The sequence below is a fragment of the Pungitius pungitius genome, chromosome 6 (genome assembly GCF_949316345.1).
Source record: "Pungitius pungitius chromosome 6, fPunPun2.1, whole genome shotgun sequence".
Taxonomy (NCBI): Eukaryota; Metazoa; Chordata; class Actinopteri; order Perciformes; family Gasterosteidae; genus Pungitius; species Pungitius pungitius.
Window position 1 is genome coordinate 3751148 of NC_084905.1, and position 18410 is coordinate 3769557.

Consider the following 18410-nt stretch of genomic DNA (forward strand, 5'->3'; position numbering starts at 1 on the left):
ACGTTATTTCCACAAGTGCGAAGTGATGAAATAACAAGCTACATTGAAAAAGCGGTACATGTTTTAGCCTTCACTGAAGGAAAAGGGCTCATAAAGTAAGACCTGTGTAAAGAGACAATAAGTAGATGGAGTATTTTACACAAAGACTCATCGCCACAAAAGATGACATACTGTAGGTGATAGACTAAGGACATAAGTGCCATCAACATACGCCTGTAAATAGTGAACCTGATCACAACCAGCTGAAAGCATTAAGAGAGTCAGCTTTCAAGAAGCAGAGAGGGGGAGAGAGAGAGAGTCACATCAGCTGTGGACGGGAGGGGCAGAGAAGGACGTGAGGGAGTGAGGGAGCGGCAGGGATCGAACCGCTGGACTATAAGAGGAGGGAAGACATGCGAGAGGAGTGTGTGCAAACAGGCAGAGACACAGTGGATGGAGAGGCTGCAGGTCCCCGTCGTCGAGAGAGTGACCGCCATGCTGCCCTGGAGGATGGCCATCGTTGGCCTTTTCTACTTCTGCATCAGAGCAGGTGTCACCCAATACCACAATAAGGGTAAGACTTGAACTGGAGCTCAGTATTTCAGTGCAGAGAAGAGAAATGTTTTAGTTTTTAACATTTTCTGGATTGTTCTTGTATCCACCTGTTTCGTAGCTTGGAGCTTTGATGAGATTGTAGCCATTTGATTCAGGGTCTTTCAATATAATATTTAAATAAAATGTTCTGTTTATAGAGCAGTGATTGAAACACTCTTGAATGTAGTGTTTTTTGGTTTTGCTGAAAAAAAGCAATCCTCGTCACTTTGACTTCCTGCCAAACTCCTCCCCTGTAGTTTTTACTGAAAACAAGGATACCAATGAAAAAACATTTTACAAGCATGCTCTTGTGACAGGAATGATGTCATGCATTAGACTCCAGAACATCCCAGACATTTCACTGTTATTCAGCAGGGCCGAAGCATGAAATTCGCTTGGTTTTGACGAACCAATCGCCTTTAACGGTGAAAATACTAAGAGTAACATTTGAATTGAATTGGACCAAACAGTCAGCATCTCACACTGACATTAATGCCGTGTCCTTTTAGGACTTTCCTTTTCACTCTGGTACAGCAACCAGATTCAGACCTCATCTGCACCTGTTTCTAATTCAAGGGAGGTACCAAAAGTGATGTAAGAGGGGAAACTAATATCCTCCAGTGAATGAAAAGCATACTGTGAGATATTGGAAGAATTCCTTTCATCTCAGAAGGTCGGCTCTTTTGTGATTTAGTAAGTTAAGGTAAAACCGTCCTAGTGGTTGCCTTTCTGGTTTTGGCAACAGACGTTTCCCCATTGACAGGAGTACAAATTAAAGAATTGAAGCAGTAATATAACAAAAAACTGGAAACACCAGTATTTAACAAATGTTTCCCAAAAAATGACCTCTCACTGCAAGCTGGGGCTGCCGAGCACGTGATTTTGCTCATGTCCCATGTGATCCAAGCACAGAGAACTTGTGATCTTCATTATTCTCTTCTTTTTACCACTTGGATCCACAGAACACGAGCTCTGGGATCCGCTCACACTGTGTGATTACAGCTGGGCTCATCCAATTTGCAACAAATACACTCAAAGTAATTTATATGGAAGGTTGATCTAATAAAAGATGTTTTCAGAATTTATGATGAGCATTTCATCACTGTGCTTCAAGGTAATAGAATGTATTGAATCATAGTTTAACAGACACAACAAAAGGAAAATATGATCAAATAGAACGAGCCCTTTTGACCTTTCTGGATTCAGATTACAGGACATCATGAGCAGCAGGGTCCAGCCGCGTCACGCCGCCTCGGGCCCGAGTTTGTGCCGACAGGTTCGCTTCCTGTCTGTCTGAGTTCATTGTTTGTTTGAGTTGCTCTTCTCTGCATTCCTACCTCCATCGTGAAGAGATGCACTGTGTGAGCCTCCAGGAAATCTGCTTTGATTCACCCTCTTGTTGACACTGAGTCAATATCAAACAGCTTTTATTTTACCGAACCGACAATGAATGAATTGTTTGTTTTTGTTGTTATAATGAGTAATATTGAATAACTTTGGTTGCCTTTTCCTCCACTTAAAATGACATCAAGTTTCAGGACAGGCAATAGGTGTATAGCATCAACTCTAATAGGAAAGGATAGTGTGTTTAAATCACTTCTTCCTAGAATTTCTGGTATATGCCTAAAACAAAGTTGCAATTTATGAAATGTAAGTCTCTGACTACGTCTAATCAAGATAATATGAGGTAATGATCTGGACCATATGACATACATGTTACTGGACAGTAATTGAGAACAATTGGTCAAAATCTCTGAAGTCTGGATTGGTCACTTGTGCGGTTATTTGCTAAATTTATGGAATTGATTTCTCTGTCATATAGACTTCCCCTCGATATTTGTCGTGAAATGATTTCATTCGTCCAATGAGCAAATACCCTGATGCATTACAAGGATTTGATATGGGAGATGTATACTTTTGTGTATGTTGACATATGGTTGTACTTCCTCGTGCTAAAACCAGCAACATGGGAAAAGGCTTTCGCCGGGGAGATTCCTTGGACCGCATAGGATTTTATTGTGCTTCCCCCATTCTGTGAAAATAAGCCTGAAATTCAAAGCCCACGTGCGCTACACGCTGGAATCATCTCCACGCTGTCGTACAATCCGCGTTGAAACACCATCTATCACTCCGCTGCTGCCTTTGAAGTCCGAGGTCACGTCTCATCGCCTGCAGGTAGAAGTCATCTGTAAGGTCAGAGGTCACAGAGTTTTAAAAGCACATCGTCGGCTCAGTCAGTGGGGCGACTCAGGTAGTGTTCTACCCAACGACTCAGAAGGTCTTTCATCCCAGCAGAAGTTTCCTTTTTGAAAGAACACCTTTAGGTTTATCATCTTTCTGATGTCGATCTTGTTTTATAAGGCATCTTCTGGTCTCGTGTGTTTCTTGTCCGTTGTGCTCTGTGGACTGTGTCTATTGTTCTCTTTCCCACATGGGGAAACTCATAAAGGTTTCTAATCTAATCTAAACTGCGGTATCTCCTGGTGAGAGCCCGATGAAGGAGAACAGTGTGCTCAAACACTTCAGTTAGTTCAGACTGCTTGTCTCGGGGATTGACAGGGTCTAGAAGCGCTTTGTGTCCACAGCTGTAAATTACCAGACACAAACGTGGAAGCTTTTGCAAGAGAAACCTTTGTATCTATTGTACCTGATTCTCACTCTCTATCTCTTTTTAGCTCTATTTCCAGCTGCAAGGAAAATTAAAAGAGGGTTGACCAGTGTGGCGATTCCCACCTTCCACAGCTCCTTCAAAGACGTTCATCTCTTATTTGAGGTGAGACACTTGAATCCACGAATGAGTGGCTGAAGTGAAATACAGGATAATACAACCGTTGACTTCCTTTCGTCTACCAGATCCTGCTGACCGGCGCTACCTTCGAGGCAAGCGGAGAGTTCTCGGTGCAAGACGCTGAGCTGGCTTCCCTACGCAAGGCTAGAAGCCTGCAAGTCATCTGCGAGGAGATCGTTCCCAAGAAGCTATCCGACGTATTCAGGCTCATCGCTGGCCTTTCTCATCACACCGGTCACCTGCGTCAGGAGGACTTTGAGCGCACCCTGCTGACCTTGGTGTACACCTCCCAAGCGATGGTCAATTCCTCCGATGAACACCAGCGGCGCATGTGGGCCGAGTCTTTTGTTAGTTTGTACAAAGCCATCCAGCTGGATCTGACAGGGAATAGCTGAGTGGATACAGATGTTGCTGCCCAATGGCCTCCTGTTTTCAATTCTGTTTTAAAGAGATTAGAGGGTCGTCTTGGTTTGTGCACCCAGAGAAATCTTGTTAGAAAATATAATAAAGCGTTAACAAATAAGTAAAAGTGAATTTATAAACACATTGTTATTGAAATATTACATTGCATTACATGTCATTTAGCTGATGCTTTTATCCAAAGCAAAGTGCATTTTAACCATAAGGATACAAACTCAAACTCAAAAGAATATGTACTGTCCAAGTAAAGTTAATGAAAATATGAGGCATTGCATAAACAATAATTGTAGGATTCATATGCTAATTGCAATTAAAAAAAAAAAGTGAGGATTGTGAGAAGACCAAATACATCCAATATCAAGGAAACTAAAGAATACCTTAGCTTTACTCAGGTGGTATGCTCTTCAATTCAAATGTTTGTAAGTTTGTTATATATACAGTATATAATTGATAATAATTATTAATAATCAGGTAGGCTACTTACGTAACTCCCAAAAGAAAACCAAATCTTAATCAGGTTTATGCCAAGTTCTCTCCATAATCGTTTTCATTTATGCTGAGTTCACACCAAACGTGAAACGAACGCACAAGTTGAAATATTTCTTTAAAAGCAATTCATCCGCTTTGTTCCTTTTCCCTCAAACGCGCCGCGTCTTTTGCGCCCCCCCCCCCCCCCCCCCCTCCCCCGTTTTTTAAAATGGCCTCATTCGTGACCAGACGCGTCGGTGCATTGACTTTGCATGGAATCCACTCGCGCGAATAATTCCCTTCGCTTTTGGTGTGAACGCAGCATTACAAGTGTCACGAAACAAGGGAAATCCGAACTGAGGAGCCTATGATGCATTTTGGGTGAATTCCTAATTGCTGGAGGGCATGCTGCGTGAGCAAAAAAAAACTCACAGAGCAGCCCCAACAATGATCTGGGAAGGCCGTTGGGGTCCAAGTTGCTGCTTGGACTCCAGGGCATCGAGGTCTGCTCCGTCCAAGGAGTCGGGCTTACCAGGAGGGCAGAAAGGGACGTACCGGAGCCAGGACGAAGAAGACAAGTAAGAGCTGATACCAAAGGGCAGGTTGTAGACGTCCCCGCTCTCCAGCGTGTTGCTGGAGTCGTCCTCGTGAGCTTTGTTCCACGCCACGATGCCCCGTTCATGCTTTGATCCTGTTAGACACGTGATGAACGTGTTAAACCGCGCTAATGCCCGACTACAAAAGACGACACTTTGACTTTTGTGCTGGATCTCTGGCTTAATCACCGATATGAAGTGTCGCATATTTTTGCTGTTGGAACATTTGTCCTTCATTGATAAGACGATTTAGATTACTTAAACATAATACTAATACATAGAAGGTTACCTGGAATGGTGTTGTCTAATATGAAGCCAAAGAAACCTCCCACAAACATACTGGTTGTCAAAAGCACCTGCAGCACCTGGTCGAGTTCAATCACACCTGAACACAAACGTTTCAATGAATTGAGTCCAAAACCCGAGTGCTTCATCGACAACTCAAAGATAATACAGTGGGATTTTGTTCATGTACCTGTAGCTATAGCTGTGGAATTTTTAAATATCCAGTTGGGAATGACCAGACCAGAGAACATGGAGAAGCCAAAAATGAAGATGTTTCGAGACGAATTCATATCGACATACTGAGAATATGGGGGAAAAAAAGGATTAAACCAACATTTAGGTCAAGTTAAATGAAACGCCCAAGATTTCAGAGTGTGTACCTGCAGATTAGAAACTCCTGCTGCAGCGATGACGCCGAACATAACCATGAACATGCCTCCGACCACAGGTGATGGGATCGTGGTGAATATGGCGGCCACTTTGCCAAACACCCCCATAGCGACCATTAAGACTCCGCTGGCTACAATCACCATGCGACTGCCGACCTGCAAAAAGAGAAGGTAGACAGTAAAAAGGCTTTTAAACAACATCAATAAACCCAGAAATGAAATACATTGGTTAAACTTGAGAAGTCTCCACATTTACTCATGGCTTGTCTTACCTTTGTAATTCCGAGGGCTCCGACATTCTCGCTGTAGGACGTCGTGCCGTTCCCTGTGCCCCAGGCTCCGGCCAGCAGACAGCCCAGTCCCTCAATGCCAATCCCCCTGTTGATGGCGTGTTTCGGTGGAGGTGGAGCCCCGGATAGCCTGGCGCAAGCGTGGTAGTCTCCTACAGACTCTATCATGGAGGAGATCACACCGGCCAAGATGCCAACCACCCCTGCCAGGCTCACCGTCGGCACCCCCCACTGACCTGAAGTTTGGATTATATTATAAGGAAAAAAGAGAGTTCAGAAACTGCAAACCGTTTATATTCTATTCTTCTTTTGTTTGAAAGTCAGCTGGGGTTACCTGGGTACGGAAAACTGAACCAGGGAGCTTGGCTCACAACATCTCCCTTTACATCGGTACGGGCCAGGTAGCCATACTGGTTTGGTTCAGTGGGAAATACGTTGTAGATCGTCAAAAGGTAGCAAATGAACCAAGGAAGAGTTATTCCAAGAAGAACCTGGGGCCACGAAGAAAAAAAGAACAAAGTTGAAAGACAAAATTCTTAATTCACTTCTTACATCTCAACCACGTGCTTGACGTTACTTACGGGGAGAATCTGAAAGACGTGAACACGGGAGGTGTGCAGCTTTTTCTCCTTGCTGAACGCAGGGAAGGGCACAGGTATGTGACGGAGGTACTGGGAGAACAGAATGATCAGGGCGATGGTCCTGGTGAGACAAGGACATTAACAGAACTTATTTAGGGCATTCAATTTGCATGAACTTCTTCTGAAAGAAATCTTCTTTAAGAGAAAACTTCATTTTCCTAAATGAATAATGTTTGGGTTGCATGCAACCTAATCAGAGAGTGATGATAAAATTAGAAAAACAATAGTAAGTCAGACTGTAAATGAATTGCTTTTATCTTTTCTGTACTCTGAAGCCTGGACTCTAAACTGACACTTTCTGAGGGAATGTTACCCACATGCTGGAGATGCCCCAGTGGTTCCCAGCACTGGATCCAGCTGAGTCAAACAGGGACAGTCCAATGAGAGCGATAGTGGGAGCGATGGTGAGAGGTCCAATGAAGCGCATGAAGAGGCCGATCAGGCCGGAGAAACCAACAAACACCTGGAAGAGTGAGCCCACCATAATGGACCCCTGCAGCTGTGGAAGGACAAGCACGATGACACAATATATTTGCAAATTACAGATTCGATAACTTTTTAGACCAATGGTGCTTTTGAATTCAACATTTAATTCATATGACAGGGCAGGTTTGAGAGAAAGCGATTACTAATGAACTTTACACTACACAATATTAGAGTCGGGTGTTTTCAATGGTTACAACCTTGTAAATCTCTGAGTTCCGCAATAAATGTATAAAGGAACACTACATTTGGTGGGTCAGTAATACAAATTTTATATAATTACAAGCAAAGGTTAGAGCGAATGCAAAACTCAATGTAACTTCTCACAGAGTGAATGCTTTACAACAAAAGGGAAAACGCTGATGTACATCAATGCTTGAGTCATTTTTGGGGAAAGACCTCTGCAGAATAATATTGTTGGGTGCCAGTGGCCTTTTTACAAGTGAACAAAATAAAGTTACGCCGTGGGTCGTTAGAACAAAGATCAGATGTTTTTGTTTCTTCTTCTTACAGCTCTCATTCGACTCTGCCACACTTCTATGAAGTCCGTGGAGGAAGTGTTGACTAGGCTGGCATTTTGTGTCCAAGCGGGACATGTCCACTCTGGCATGGACAGCATGGCCATTGAAGGAGCCAGCAGTGTGAATGTGCCACCTTGGAGGATGGGAAGTCTGGAAATGTCAAAGAGATATCGGGAGTGAGTTGAGAGAAGGGAGCCCGAGAAAAAGATAAGGAGGATTTCTATATCATTCTTACGCCAGATGTAACGATGTTAATCAACAACCAGAATCCTTTTTTTTTTTTTTTTAAATGAAACTTGCGAGACAGGTGCCACTCCTCCCAAGTCCACATCAAGAGTCTTCACACAGTCCTGATTACTTACACTCATAGGACAATATGTTAAGAAACAGCTTTCTGTTTTCATCTAGAAAGAAACCCAAATGCCGTTTAATAAACCTGCTGTTTTCCTTACAAGTGACCTCCAGGTATTTGGATGAAGAAAAGAAAGCAACATTGGTACTGTGCCAGAGAATGTCGATTTAGCAATAGCTAGACTCCAAACATAATAGGATTAAAATTCCTCCCGTAATCCCACTGTGACACCAATATTCAGGCAGCCTGCACACACACAGTGCAAATCAGAGCAACAAAACATGGTTGGAGTTTGTAGGTCTCTCTAGGAAAAACCCGCCATTGCATCATTTTCTAATGTGTGTGTGGTCTCTCCACAAAAGGGACACATCAGTACCCATGTGTAAGTTTTCCATTTTTCCTCTGGCCATCCCATAAATAAAATCTGTGATTGCTAACACAGTAGGATATTATCTTGCCCTATAAGTGAACTCTGACAGAAGAGGTGTTAAGATCCTTTTGATCCTTTGACAGTTATCCCCCAAACATTTTCCTGCTTGTTAAAATACCTCTCCATTAGTTCCTTACCTGACGCCGAAAGTAACTTGCAGCAGTGTGCAAATACCAGAGACGAAGAATATGGTGCTGATGAGGTGGCTCTGTGTGAGGCCATCAAACTGCAGACACAATCCCCTTGACAGGATTAATGGGATTGCGATGATCCCCCCAAACGCCGTCAAACAGTGCTAACAGGGAAAAAAAAGAAGGGGGAAAGATCATGATCATGTCTGATGAGTATAAGGATATTTACACAGTCAGCGGACGGCATAGAGAATTGAAATGACTGATGACGAATGCCGTAATGGAAAAGAGAAATGGAAATGTTTCATGTGGGCAAGTACAACTATGTCATCTCTTCAAAGAAGGTCTGAAAGATCACAGCTGCTAAACACACGAATCCTGTTGTCATGTTTGCATTGTTACATAATAATCAGAAGCTATGATACGTCTCCGAACAAGGACACGGCCTCGTTGTCAAACATGCCTTTGAAAGGCCGTTGCCGACGTACCTGGATGCCGAGGATGATGCACAGGTACCAGGGAGGTACGTCCGTCACACAATATACAAGCTTGTTGCTTTCCTCCTCCGCGGACGTGTCCATTTCTTCTCCGCGTTTTCTGTCGGGTAGATCGCAAAAGCGGCCCTCGAGCTTCAACGGGTAAGACGGAGATAGAGTGAGGCCAATTAAAAACACACGAGACATCAAACATGAAAATGCTTGGTTTTGCATTTTTCCCCCCCATGCTGCGTTCTCTCCCCTCTGCTCTTCTCCCTGTGCACCAACAGCTGCACCTCCAGTCACCAGTCCGTCAAGCTCCTGAGGTTAGTGGATGACCCCACCCTCATTGGACTGATCTCTGGTCAAACTTTTACTTTTATTTAAATAGTTTATTATATCCCCTAGCCCATAGCCTAATCTGTAAAACGGTATATTTGTAAATTGAACATGCCATTTCTATTTCGGATCTGTCTTGTTGTCATTGTCTTTGAATCTCTATTGAATCTCTAACATATTTTGGCAATAAATGTTCATGATTCCTGATTCCTGGTTATGTCCCTCAAAATGTGGAAAAAGATTGCAGTTGAGTGACACTGGAATGTAATTTAGTAGAAGAAAGAAATGTTTGGACAGGTTGTCTTACAATATTAGCATCCTCTTTTGTTGTACATTTGAGTAAGTTCCTCTATCATCACCAATGTCAAAGGTCACGTTCATCCTGAGTAGACGGTGATGTCCTTGATAAAGCAGGAGTCCCATGGTAACCCTGGAGGTGGACAGAATCAGTCCACAGGACAACTAGTAGCCCTGTCCTTAATGGACGAGTGGCAAGAAAAAAGCTGCTGTTGACAGCACCATAAGAAACCCTTTTTTCGTTTGAACGAGTTTTCCACAAGTCACGTGGGAGACACACCCAACATGAGACATAAGACCAAAACTGAACAGAAAACAGAACTTTTTGACCTGAGTGCCAAACGCTGTGTGTGTGGGACACCAAACACATCCCATCCCAACAAGGACATATGGTGGTCATGGCATAATTTCACACTCTCTCTTACACTGTATTTGACCTATTTACAAGTAGACGAAAGAGATAAACATCACAAGTGATGACAATGTCTTGTAACATCAATCAGGCATTTGAGTCCATCTTGAAAAATGGTGGCAATTTATTGAGAGCACTGTCCAGCAGTACACCAACATCTGGTTAAAGCACATTCCATCTCTGCAGCTTCCTGGTCCTGTTGGTGCCAAAGTGTGACTCTCATGTTAGTGAGTCCACATCTCGTTGGTGCAGCTGCATCCGGCTTTGCTGGCCCAGTAACGGAGGATATTCTTCCTTAGAATAAGAATTGAAGGACGAGCGAATAACATGGACACAATTTAAGGCTTCATATTTTCAAAATACTAACAGATTTAATGGCAATATAAAATTGAAGTGATTAGATCTTCTCATCCTTTAACACTGTTAAATATAATTCGATCTATGGTTTATATACATGGTTGCACGGTGTCTGTGGCAGGCAGTGGCAGAGCCGAGTTTTTCCCAGAAACGCCTGTAAATACACCTGAGCCCCCCCGCCCCCGTTTTCTTAGAGCAGGAGTGTTAAACTAATTTTAGGTTTGGACCGGATACCGCCCACTTCGATCTCAGGTCTGGGGTGGGGGGTCCGTAGGTCGGGGGGAGGGTCGTCAGGGAATTGCCACTGATTTACTGGCGTTTGCCACTCACCTGCCACTGCCTGCCACTCACCTGCCACTGCCTGCCACTGGCACTCACTTGGCACTGCCTACCACTGGCACTCACTTGGCACTGCCTGCCACTGGCACTCACTTGGCACTCACTTGGCACTGCCTGCCACTGGCACTCACTTGGCACTGCCTGCCACTGGCACTCACCTGCCACTGCCTGCCACTCACCTGCCACTGCCTGCCACTGGCACTCACTTGGCACTGCCTACCACTGGCACTCACTTGGCACTGCCTGCCACTGGCACTCACTTGGCACTCACTTGGCACTGCCTGCCACTGGCACTCACTTGGCACTGCCTGCCACTGGCACTCACCTGCCACTGCCTACCACTGGCACTCACTTGGCACTGCCTGCCACTGGCAGTCACTTGGCACTGCATGCCACTGGCACTCGCTTGGCACTGCCTACCACTGGCACTCACTTGGCACTGCCTACCACTGGCAGTCACTTGGCACTGCCTGCCACTGGCACTCACTTGGCATTGCTTGCCGCTGCCTCAAGGAGGATCTCGGCCCCGCTGCAGCCTTCACTGAAGTGGAAAATAAACCAAGAGCCAAGAGAGTGCGCTACTGTTGCTGTCACACAATCCAGCAGACCAGGATTATTTATTCATATTCATTCATCAACTTTTCTTCTAATGTTCCCGTGGTTACCGCTGGCAGCGCAGGCGGGATGGTATTTCCGTATTTGCGACGGTGTTTTTTTTACGGTGAGAGGAGCGATTAAAAGGGTACAACTGGGCAACATTTATAAATACGTCTCCACACCAGCTTACGCACTTTAAAAAGGAAAGCATCGGATTGTAACTTCACCTAGCTTTGCAATACACGTTTGTAAAAAAAAATTCTCAACATTTTCCGGATAAAGAATTAAGCAAAAGTTATACTTACTGCAAACGCGTCGATACCATGACCATTACTGTCCCTTCCTAACGTCATATCAAACCAAAGCCCCGGGAGGTGGTGTTGTGGGATTGCAAAAAAAAAAAAAAAAAAGTGAAGTGAAGTGAAGTGAAGTGAACAAACTGCAGCGCGAGAGGAGGGAACACACGCAGAGAGACGTGCAGGGTCTGACACGGGGAGCAACAGACTGCAGGGAGGAGGGAGCCGGGAACAGGGTGGGCTGCTCCTTGGTGAGTTTCGTTTTGAGAGCGGCTTCGGCTTGTTGTCGGAAATGAGTCCCACCAGCAGCTCATGTGAGCCCAGTTACGACGGTTACTGCAACTGGCCAATGCCGGGGACCACATTGTTCCTCGTTCTCGGTTTTACCTCAATCACAAACCTTATCTAATTACACAGCCCCTCTGAGACACTAGAGCATGAAAGGATGCAATTCATGTAGGGGGGGGATTTAGGAGCACAGCCTTCAAGGCAGTACACAAGTCAAGTCACATTTTGGGAGAGATAGTGAAAAGGGGAAATCCAGTCTCCCGGGCATATGCACCTCTTGCTCTTTCTGGCTCACTTTCCTTCCAATTCCATCACCTGATATTTATTGTATAGCGGACAGACCTTCCGGACTATCACATGTTGTCACATGGTGCAAATCTCTAACTGATGATGGGTCAACGGTCAGTGAATGTTGATTTCATTTATTCATTAACCATAAAGTTCTACTTCCCCTACAATGTACCACATGCATTCATCAGTCCACATTGGGAGTTTGATAGCGGCCCACAGCTACTTCGTTAAGGAGGCCGTGCTACGGCGGCAGGAAGCTCAGATTTTAACCCAATTGGCATCCATACACCATTATATCCGCTGCATGTTTTCTTGTTTCAATGTGAAGGTCCAGGTGACAAGCAGGCCGCTGCATGACCCCACGAGGAATACGAAACGTTTAATAGGCTACTTAAGATTAAAGGTAATTAAAGGAACAGATTAATCCCAGAGCTGCTGCTTATCAAGTTTAACGTTTTACCATTTGTGGATTAGTACTGCAATGACCTATACAGCTTATTTCATCATTGTAAAAGGGCATTTTAGATAGGCCTAATACATAGTTCACAGAATAACATTCCTTGGGCATGTATCACCTGAATAAGATGCTGGTCTATAACATGTTACGACCTAAAGTAAACTTCAATCATAAAGTAATTTAGGAAATATAGGAACTTTGAGGGTTTTTTTCATAATAGAACTAGCTTCTCCTTCTATTTAATACATTATTTTTTGCAATATATCATTTTATATATTTAATTAATGAACTTGGTGTACTGGAAAAATAAGGACCACGTGGTCGTGTTTTAGCTGCAAAATGTTTCTTTCAAATTGATTTAATTGTTGTTGAGACATTTCAATCCAAGCGACAAATGCCACCCTATTAGTGGAAAGGTCAGGCCATCGGACTGAGTAGATTTCTAGCACTGGAGACCATGCTCATCAGAACAGAGTTTCATCAAACCCATCAAAAAGCTGTCAAGATGTTTCTGTTCATAGCTGACTATTTGACAGAAAACAAGCAAATCATTTTCAAGACCTTCATGCAAGCGGAAACAACAAATTAATAAATATCTTTAACATTAATGCTCTCCTCAAAAGGTCTGTGCATAATTATACACACTATGACAACATCTTATAGAATTCCTAAAATAAGGAATGGAAGCTTTAAAAAAAGGCACTTAATGCAATAGAGAAAGGAAATTGAGTCAACATGAAACTTGCAAACCATGAGTGAAGCGGCACAGAGACTTCATAAGTGCATCTGCTCTGAGAGCATGTGACTGGAGGCAGAATCCTCGACAGGGACCCATCACATGGAATGGAGTGAAGGCCCGGGATGGCTGCTTTGTGAAAGCTTTGTTTCACTTGGAGGAAAATGGATCTCAAGAGTGAAAGTAAAGAGTTTAAAAAAGAATCATGTTTCCTGATTGACAAAACTCTGATGGCTACTTTTGAATAGTTTTGATCTTTTTCTTTGGTTTCATGGTTTTGGAATGTCTCTGTAAAAAACAGAAACTCTCTGTATGAAGTTGTGAAATGGTCCAGGAGGCTGAGCGGTGAGTCACAGCTACAGAGTCTGTGTGCAGCTGCAACGGAAAACTTTCTCCATTTCCTTTGGACAACAACTTTCAGCTTCTTCCTTCTAGACGGAGGTTTTAAAGATAAAATCAAGCCAGAATACTGTTATGCATGTGTATGTTGTGCCATGAATGTTTTTTAAACCCACAACCGGTAGTTGAACTATGAGTTAAAAGCTGCAAAGCCTTGTTGTGTGCTGGTCATTACAGCTTTTCAATACTATATGTGTAAACATGAATCATGTCACCAGTCACTCAACATAGCCTTTGCCGTGGGGAAAGAAGGAGAAACGTCCCTTGTTTCTTTCACCCGATCTGGGTTGAAGCGCAACCTTTTTTTTTTTACTCACAACAGTCACATCTGAGTGTTTGCATCGAGCTGTAGCTCAGAGTCACATGACCACATGAAAGCTCAGAGACGGTGTACTTTTTAAATGTGTGTCTGTGAGACCACTGCGTAATCAAATTGGGATAAGGTCAACGTGCAATCAATTAGTGGGTGGAAAGGAAATAATGTGTTACACGTGTAAGCAGGTGATGAATATTTTTTTCCTTTAGAGGTCCTAATGTGAACTCAGAGAAAAGGCATTTTCTCTTTCTCAAAATTAGTTTTTAGCTCCTTTCTGTGAGCATTTCCTTAAATATTGTTAAGGCTGGGAGACTCTTTTAATATTTTTTGTTGATGAAAAACAATATCATCCCAATAAAGCATTGATACTTTCACATTTTTGTAAGAAAATACAATCTTGTCCTTTTTTTAGGAAGATTTGTACTTTTCCTTTGCAATAGAATTTTTTAATATTATAATTACCAGAATCTTTTCAGAGCCATGTTGTAGGAGGATACTCTGGTTGCTTTTGATCACACTTTTTACAAGACCTTTATTCTGAAAAATAGACTGTTTTGTCTTGTGTATACATAAAAATATGTTGAATGACTCATGGACAGCAGGAAGAAAATCATTGCTATTTGAATGATTAACCTGTGTTAAAACGAGACGAGTTAAGACAAATGCAGTGATTGAAACAAAACTGCACCACTGAAACAGCAGCAACTAAATAAAGCTATTCATCCTAACTGGAGGAAAATTGCCCGAATCCAAAAGTTTTGTTTCTCAAAGTGTGGTTTATCCTGATTCTGTGTCTCATTGCATCTCGTGGCCATGCAAATCTTCCAGAGAATGCATCCATTTCCATATTTAAACCACTGTAGTGTGACAGCACTTAGTTTGCATGCAGACCACAAGAGACACATCTGGGTCACATTTAGTGACTCATGAGAAACCAGACAAGTAGAGAACAGCACCATTCCACATGGTAAGAGTGAATATCTGTTGTTTTTAGGCTCCGATATCTGCATGTGCATTGTGTGGATCAAAATCAAATATTTTAATTATATTCTTATATGTTTCACCTGGAGCTCTGCCAAATTAGGAACATTTTTTTTAGCTTGAATGAAATGTCTTCATGTCTTGAAAAGAGTCTACTTAAATCATCTTATCCTTGAGGTGACACGACAGAGACCCTCCTAATGTTTTTAGATGATCACAGATGAATGCACCATGGAGCCAACACCACTGGATGGAGACACTGTCCCCCACGCAGCACAAGGACTCCCTGAAGCCTGTTCCCAGTGCGAATGAAAGGTGAACTAAAGTGCAGGAGGGCATGCAAAGGCCAAGGTGATAACGTTTAGGATACCAATAACTCTGGTGATAAGATAGAGAAGCAGTTTAAATCGTTTTTTAAAGTTGAATTTTATCCAGGTGTTAATCAAACTCTATGCCCCCACAGATGTTCTGTCTAAAAGTTTTTTAAACTGGTCAAAATAAAGAAACAACTCAGTCATTTGAGATATTTTGTGTGTGCGTACCTGTGTGTGTGTGTGTGTGTGCGTGTGTGTGTGTGTGTGTGTGTGTGTGTGTGTGTGTGTGTGTGTGTGTGTGTGTGATAAAGGCAGATAATATTATCAAGTGTAAACATTTACAATGAGCACGCCTCAAATCAAACGCTCCTGCTAGACGCTGAAAGGAGGGAAAAAACCCTAGAGGTGAGGCAATTACACATTCTGCCAGTGGCTCCTCCCTGATAATGACCATGTGATGCAGGTCAAACACAGGATGACAGAGGTGGGGGGGGCAACCAAACTGTTCTCACCTTGCAGAAAGTGTAAGAAATATTCCAGAGCGGAGTAGAGGGTGAAGTCTGAGCCTGGGACCTGGTCATTGGAGGATATTCTAAGCTCCTGAACACTGGCGAGGTGCTGATGACGGGAGATACGCTTCGGGAAATGGGGACTAGAGGAGACGTGGAGAACGAGTCTCCCGTGGATCTAGAAATGGAATCCCAGCCACACAAGAGATTGTCCCATTCGATCGAAGAAATTCTAAGGAGGCCCACGTACGTCAGAAAAGAGAAACGGGTTCATCGTGACTGGTCCGTCATCACAGAGAACACCACAATATCCAACCAGCTCACGCGAGTAGGTACGTTACTCTTTTCTTTTCATGCTCCCGAAAGGACTTGATAAATTGTCATTAAAGTGCGATAACAAAACAAAAGATTGCATTTCTTCTTGCCAATAGAAACCGCACAAATCAGACAACTCGAAGAGCCTCCGAAAGTGACCACGGGAAGCTTATGTGAGTCTTATCACATCTGAAATAGGAGTAAAAAGAAACATGACAAAATATTATAATGATACTGATGACAAAGCAATGGCGTCAATGTGTTTACAGGTCAGAGGAAGAAAAGGCAAACCAGGGTCACTTTCACGCCCTTCCAGGTGCAGGAGCTGGAGAAAGTCTTCGAGCACACGCACTACCCAGAAGTCAGCAGCAAGGACCAGTTGGCCTCTCGCCTGCACCTCTCCGAGGGCCGGATACAGGTCAGCGCTTCACTGGTGGAACTGTTTGGCTCTTCATGTTATCCACCAGTCTTTAGAGAAGATGGTGTTCACGATGATTTAATAAAGGAATCCTTTTGGCTGTATTAAATATGACATTACTTATCAGGATATTAAAGTGAGGCAGGGTTTAATAATGTGAGATTATACTGTTGTGCAATTTAGCTTTCCTGGTCGAACCAGGATCCTCATTTTATTCATTTTATGATTAAGTTTGTGTCAAATCAACAACCAGCGACGGTTATTCACTTGTTTTTTCACTTGTAAACTGTAATTTACAATGGATATTGGGTATTTATTGGCTATAACAGTTTTGTGAATGTTCAGAAAGCAGGCTGATAAACAAAATAGTCGTCAATGGGACGAGGTCTTTAGTCAGCTGCTTAGGCCCCTCAATAACGATAAATGACACTTAACAGGATAACGGGGCTGACCAGAACATTGATCCGCCCCTGATGATTATTTGATTTGTCCTCAGAGGACAGAGTGATAACAAAAGCCTGTGGGTATTTTTTTTTATCTGATACTTGTACATGTATGAGTTGTGTAATTAAACGTGTTCCACGCGTGTTTCAGATTTGGTTCCAGAACCGCAGAGCCAAATGGAGGAAGGCCGAAACGTTGAAGGATATAGAACTGATGAGCAGACGGCACATGGCGCCAGCCAGTCGTCCCCTGCTTTATTATGAGGTAACACAGGACTACTGCTATTCTAAATAGTGCATTGGACATAACGATTGATTCAAATGCACCTCATATACATCTGCATGATAGTTCCATGGAGCATGGTCCACGTACTGTAAGTGCTGAAAATGTAAACTATATCACAAATCATTTTAGAAGGAGCTATGTATGCATATGTATCAACAATCAGCACCACAACCAGTAATGTACACAATCACATGCCAACTGAAGAAAAGTGAACATCATCAGATGATCATCAGTGAATAAATAAGGTGTTCCCCAGTTGTCGTGACTTCTCATCCGTATTTTCCGGCGCAGCTCTTGCAGAAGGCGGCGTCCTGGCTGCCGGGCGGCTCACCCCAACCCCTTCAATCGAGGCCCTTCCTCAGGGCGACAGGAGCACCCGGCGCGCCGACCAACACACATTCCCCGGATCACAGGACTCTGTATCTTTACCCGCCGCAGACAGACAGATAGCGACTTTTACTAGTCTTCTTAGAAATGATGACACCACTGTGTATAATTACATCAAGTCGTTTGTATTCCGGCTGATCGACTCACAAATGTCTTGCATGAACTGTGTTGACAACATGAACAACTGTATGTTAATGTTAACAACTGAACTTTTTTGGTTTTTAACACAATTAATGTGACTTTTAATGCCCACTGACAGCAGTGGGTTATTCTCAATAAAGGACTTTGGGATAAGTCTGTGCGGATACACCCGAATTGAGTCACAGTTTGAGGAAACCTGGTACAGTTCTTAGTAGAGAGCTGTGTTTTTGTGGGGAAAAAGCATTTTGATATTGTCATGACACCACACTTCCTTGTCAGAGATAAGATAAGGTTCTGCCATGAACTTTTTATCTGTTTGACTTTCTGACAACCTGTGCTTATCTTAATTTGGGCTGTAAATCCGTGTTACTGGGAGGTCAGTTTGTGGAAATTCAAGTGGGGAATCAAAGTGGAATATCAGCTGAAGCTATAGACAACTTATATGTGTCGGTGTTATAAATGTGTGTACATAATCGTGACGGATCACAAAAAGTACAAATACATGTTAATATTATTAATCTTTATTTATTGAGCAAAACACACACATCAACTGTATCCCCACCATTATGATGTAACACCACATGGACCCACTTCTTGTCACAGTGGTATTGTTCTGTTAAAAGGGTCCAACCATGACGGGACTCATGTC

The 18410-nt window shown here is 43.1% G+C and overlaps 3 protein-coding genes across 4 annotated transcripts; 2 read left to right on the forward strand and 1 right to left on the reverse strand.

Moving 5' to 3' along the window:
• The first annotated feature begins 409 nt into the window (after positions 1-409).
• On the forward strand, positions 410-3834 carry LOC119196432 (protein FAM180A-like). Its single transcript, XM_037452114.2, has 3 exons — positions 410-553; positions 3249-3346; positions 3427-3834. The coding sequence occupies exons 1-3, from the start codon at positions 433-435 to the stop codon at positions 3754-3756; spliced, it is 549 nt and encodes a 182-aa protein (XP_037308011.2). The 5' UTR covers positions 410-432; the 3' UTR covers positions 3757-3834.
• Positions 3835-4458: 624 nt separating this feature from the next.
• slc23a4 (solute carrier family 23 member 4) lies at positions 4459-11683 on the reverse strand. 2 transcript variants are annotated; one of them, XM_037452113.2, is made up of 13 exons: positions 11490-11584; positions 11075-11128; positions 8856-8996; positions 8374-8531; positions 7445-7604; positions 6768-6949; positions 6391-6511; positions 6144-6300; positions 5792-6045; positions 5511-5675; positions 5321-5429; positions 5135-5230; positions 4459-4940 (listed from the first exon to the last, which is right to left on the reverse strand). In XM_037452113.2, exons 3-13 carry the CDS (start codon positions 8946-8948, stop codon positions 4678-4680), a joined length of 1758 nt encoding a protein of 585 aa, XP_037308010.2. In that variant the 5' UTR covers positions 8949-8996; positions 11075-11128; positions 11490-11584; the 3' UTR covers positions 4459-4677. The 2 variants fall into 2 exon arrangements, with proteins under 2 accessions (XP_037308010.2, XP_037308007.2); XM_037452110.2 differs by lacking the exon at positions 11075-11128 and having other exon boundaries at positions 11490-11683.
• Positions 11684-15759: 4076 nt separating this feature from the next.
• On the forward strand, positions 15760-18235 carry LOC119196172 (intestine-specific homeobox-like). The gene is made up of 5 exons (XM_037451669.2): positions 15760-16103; positions 16203-16259; positions 16356-16504; positions 17099-17212; positions 17525-18235. The coding sequence occupies exons 1-5, from the start codon at positions 15884-15886 to the stop codon at positions 17681-17683; spliced, it is 699 nt and encodes a 232-aa protein (XP_037307566.2). The 5' UTR covers positions 15760-15883; the 3' UTR covers positions 17684-18235.
• The last annotated feature ends 175 nt before the right edge of the window (positions 18236-18410 follow it).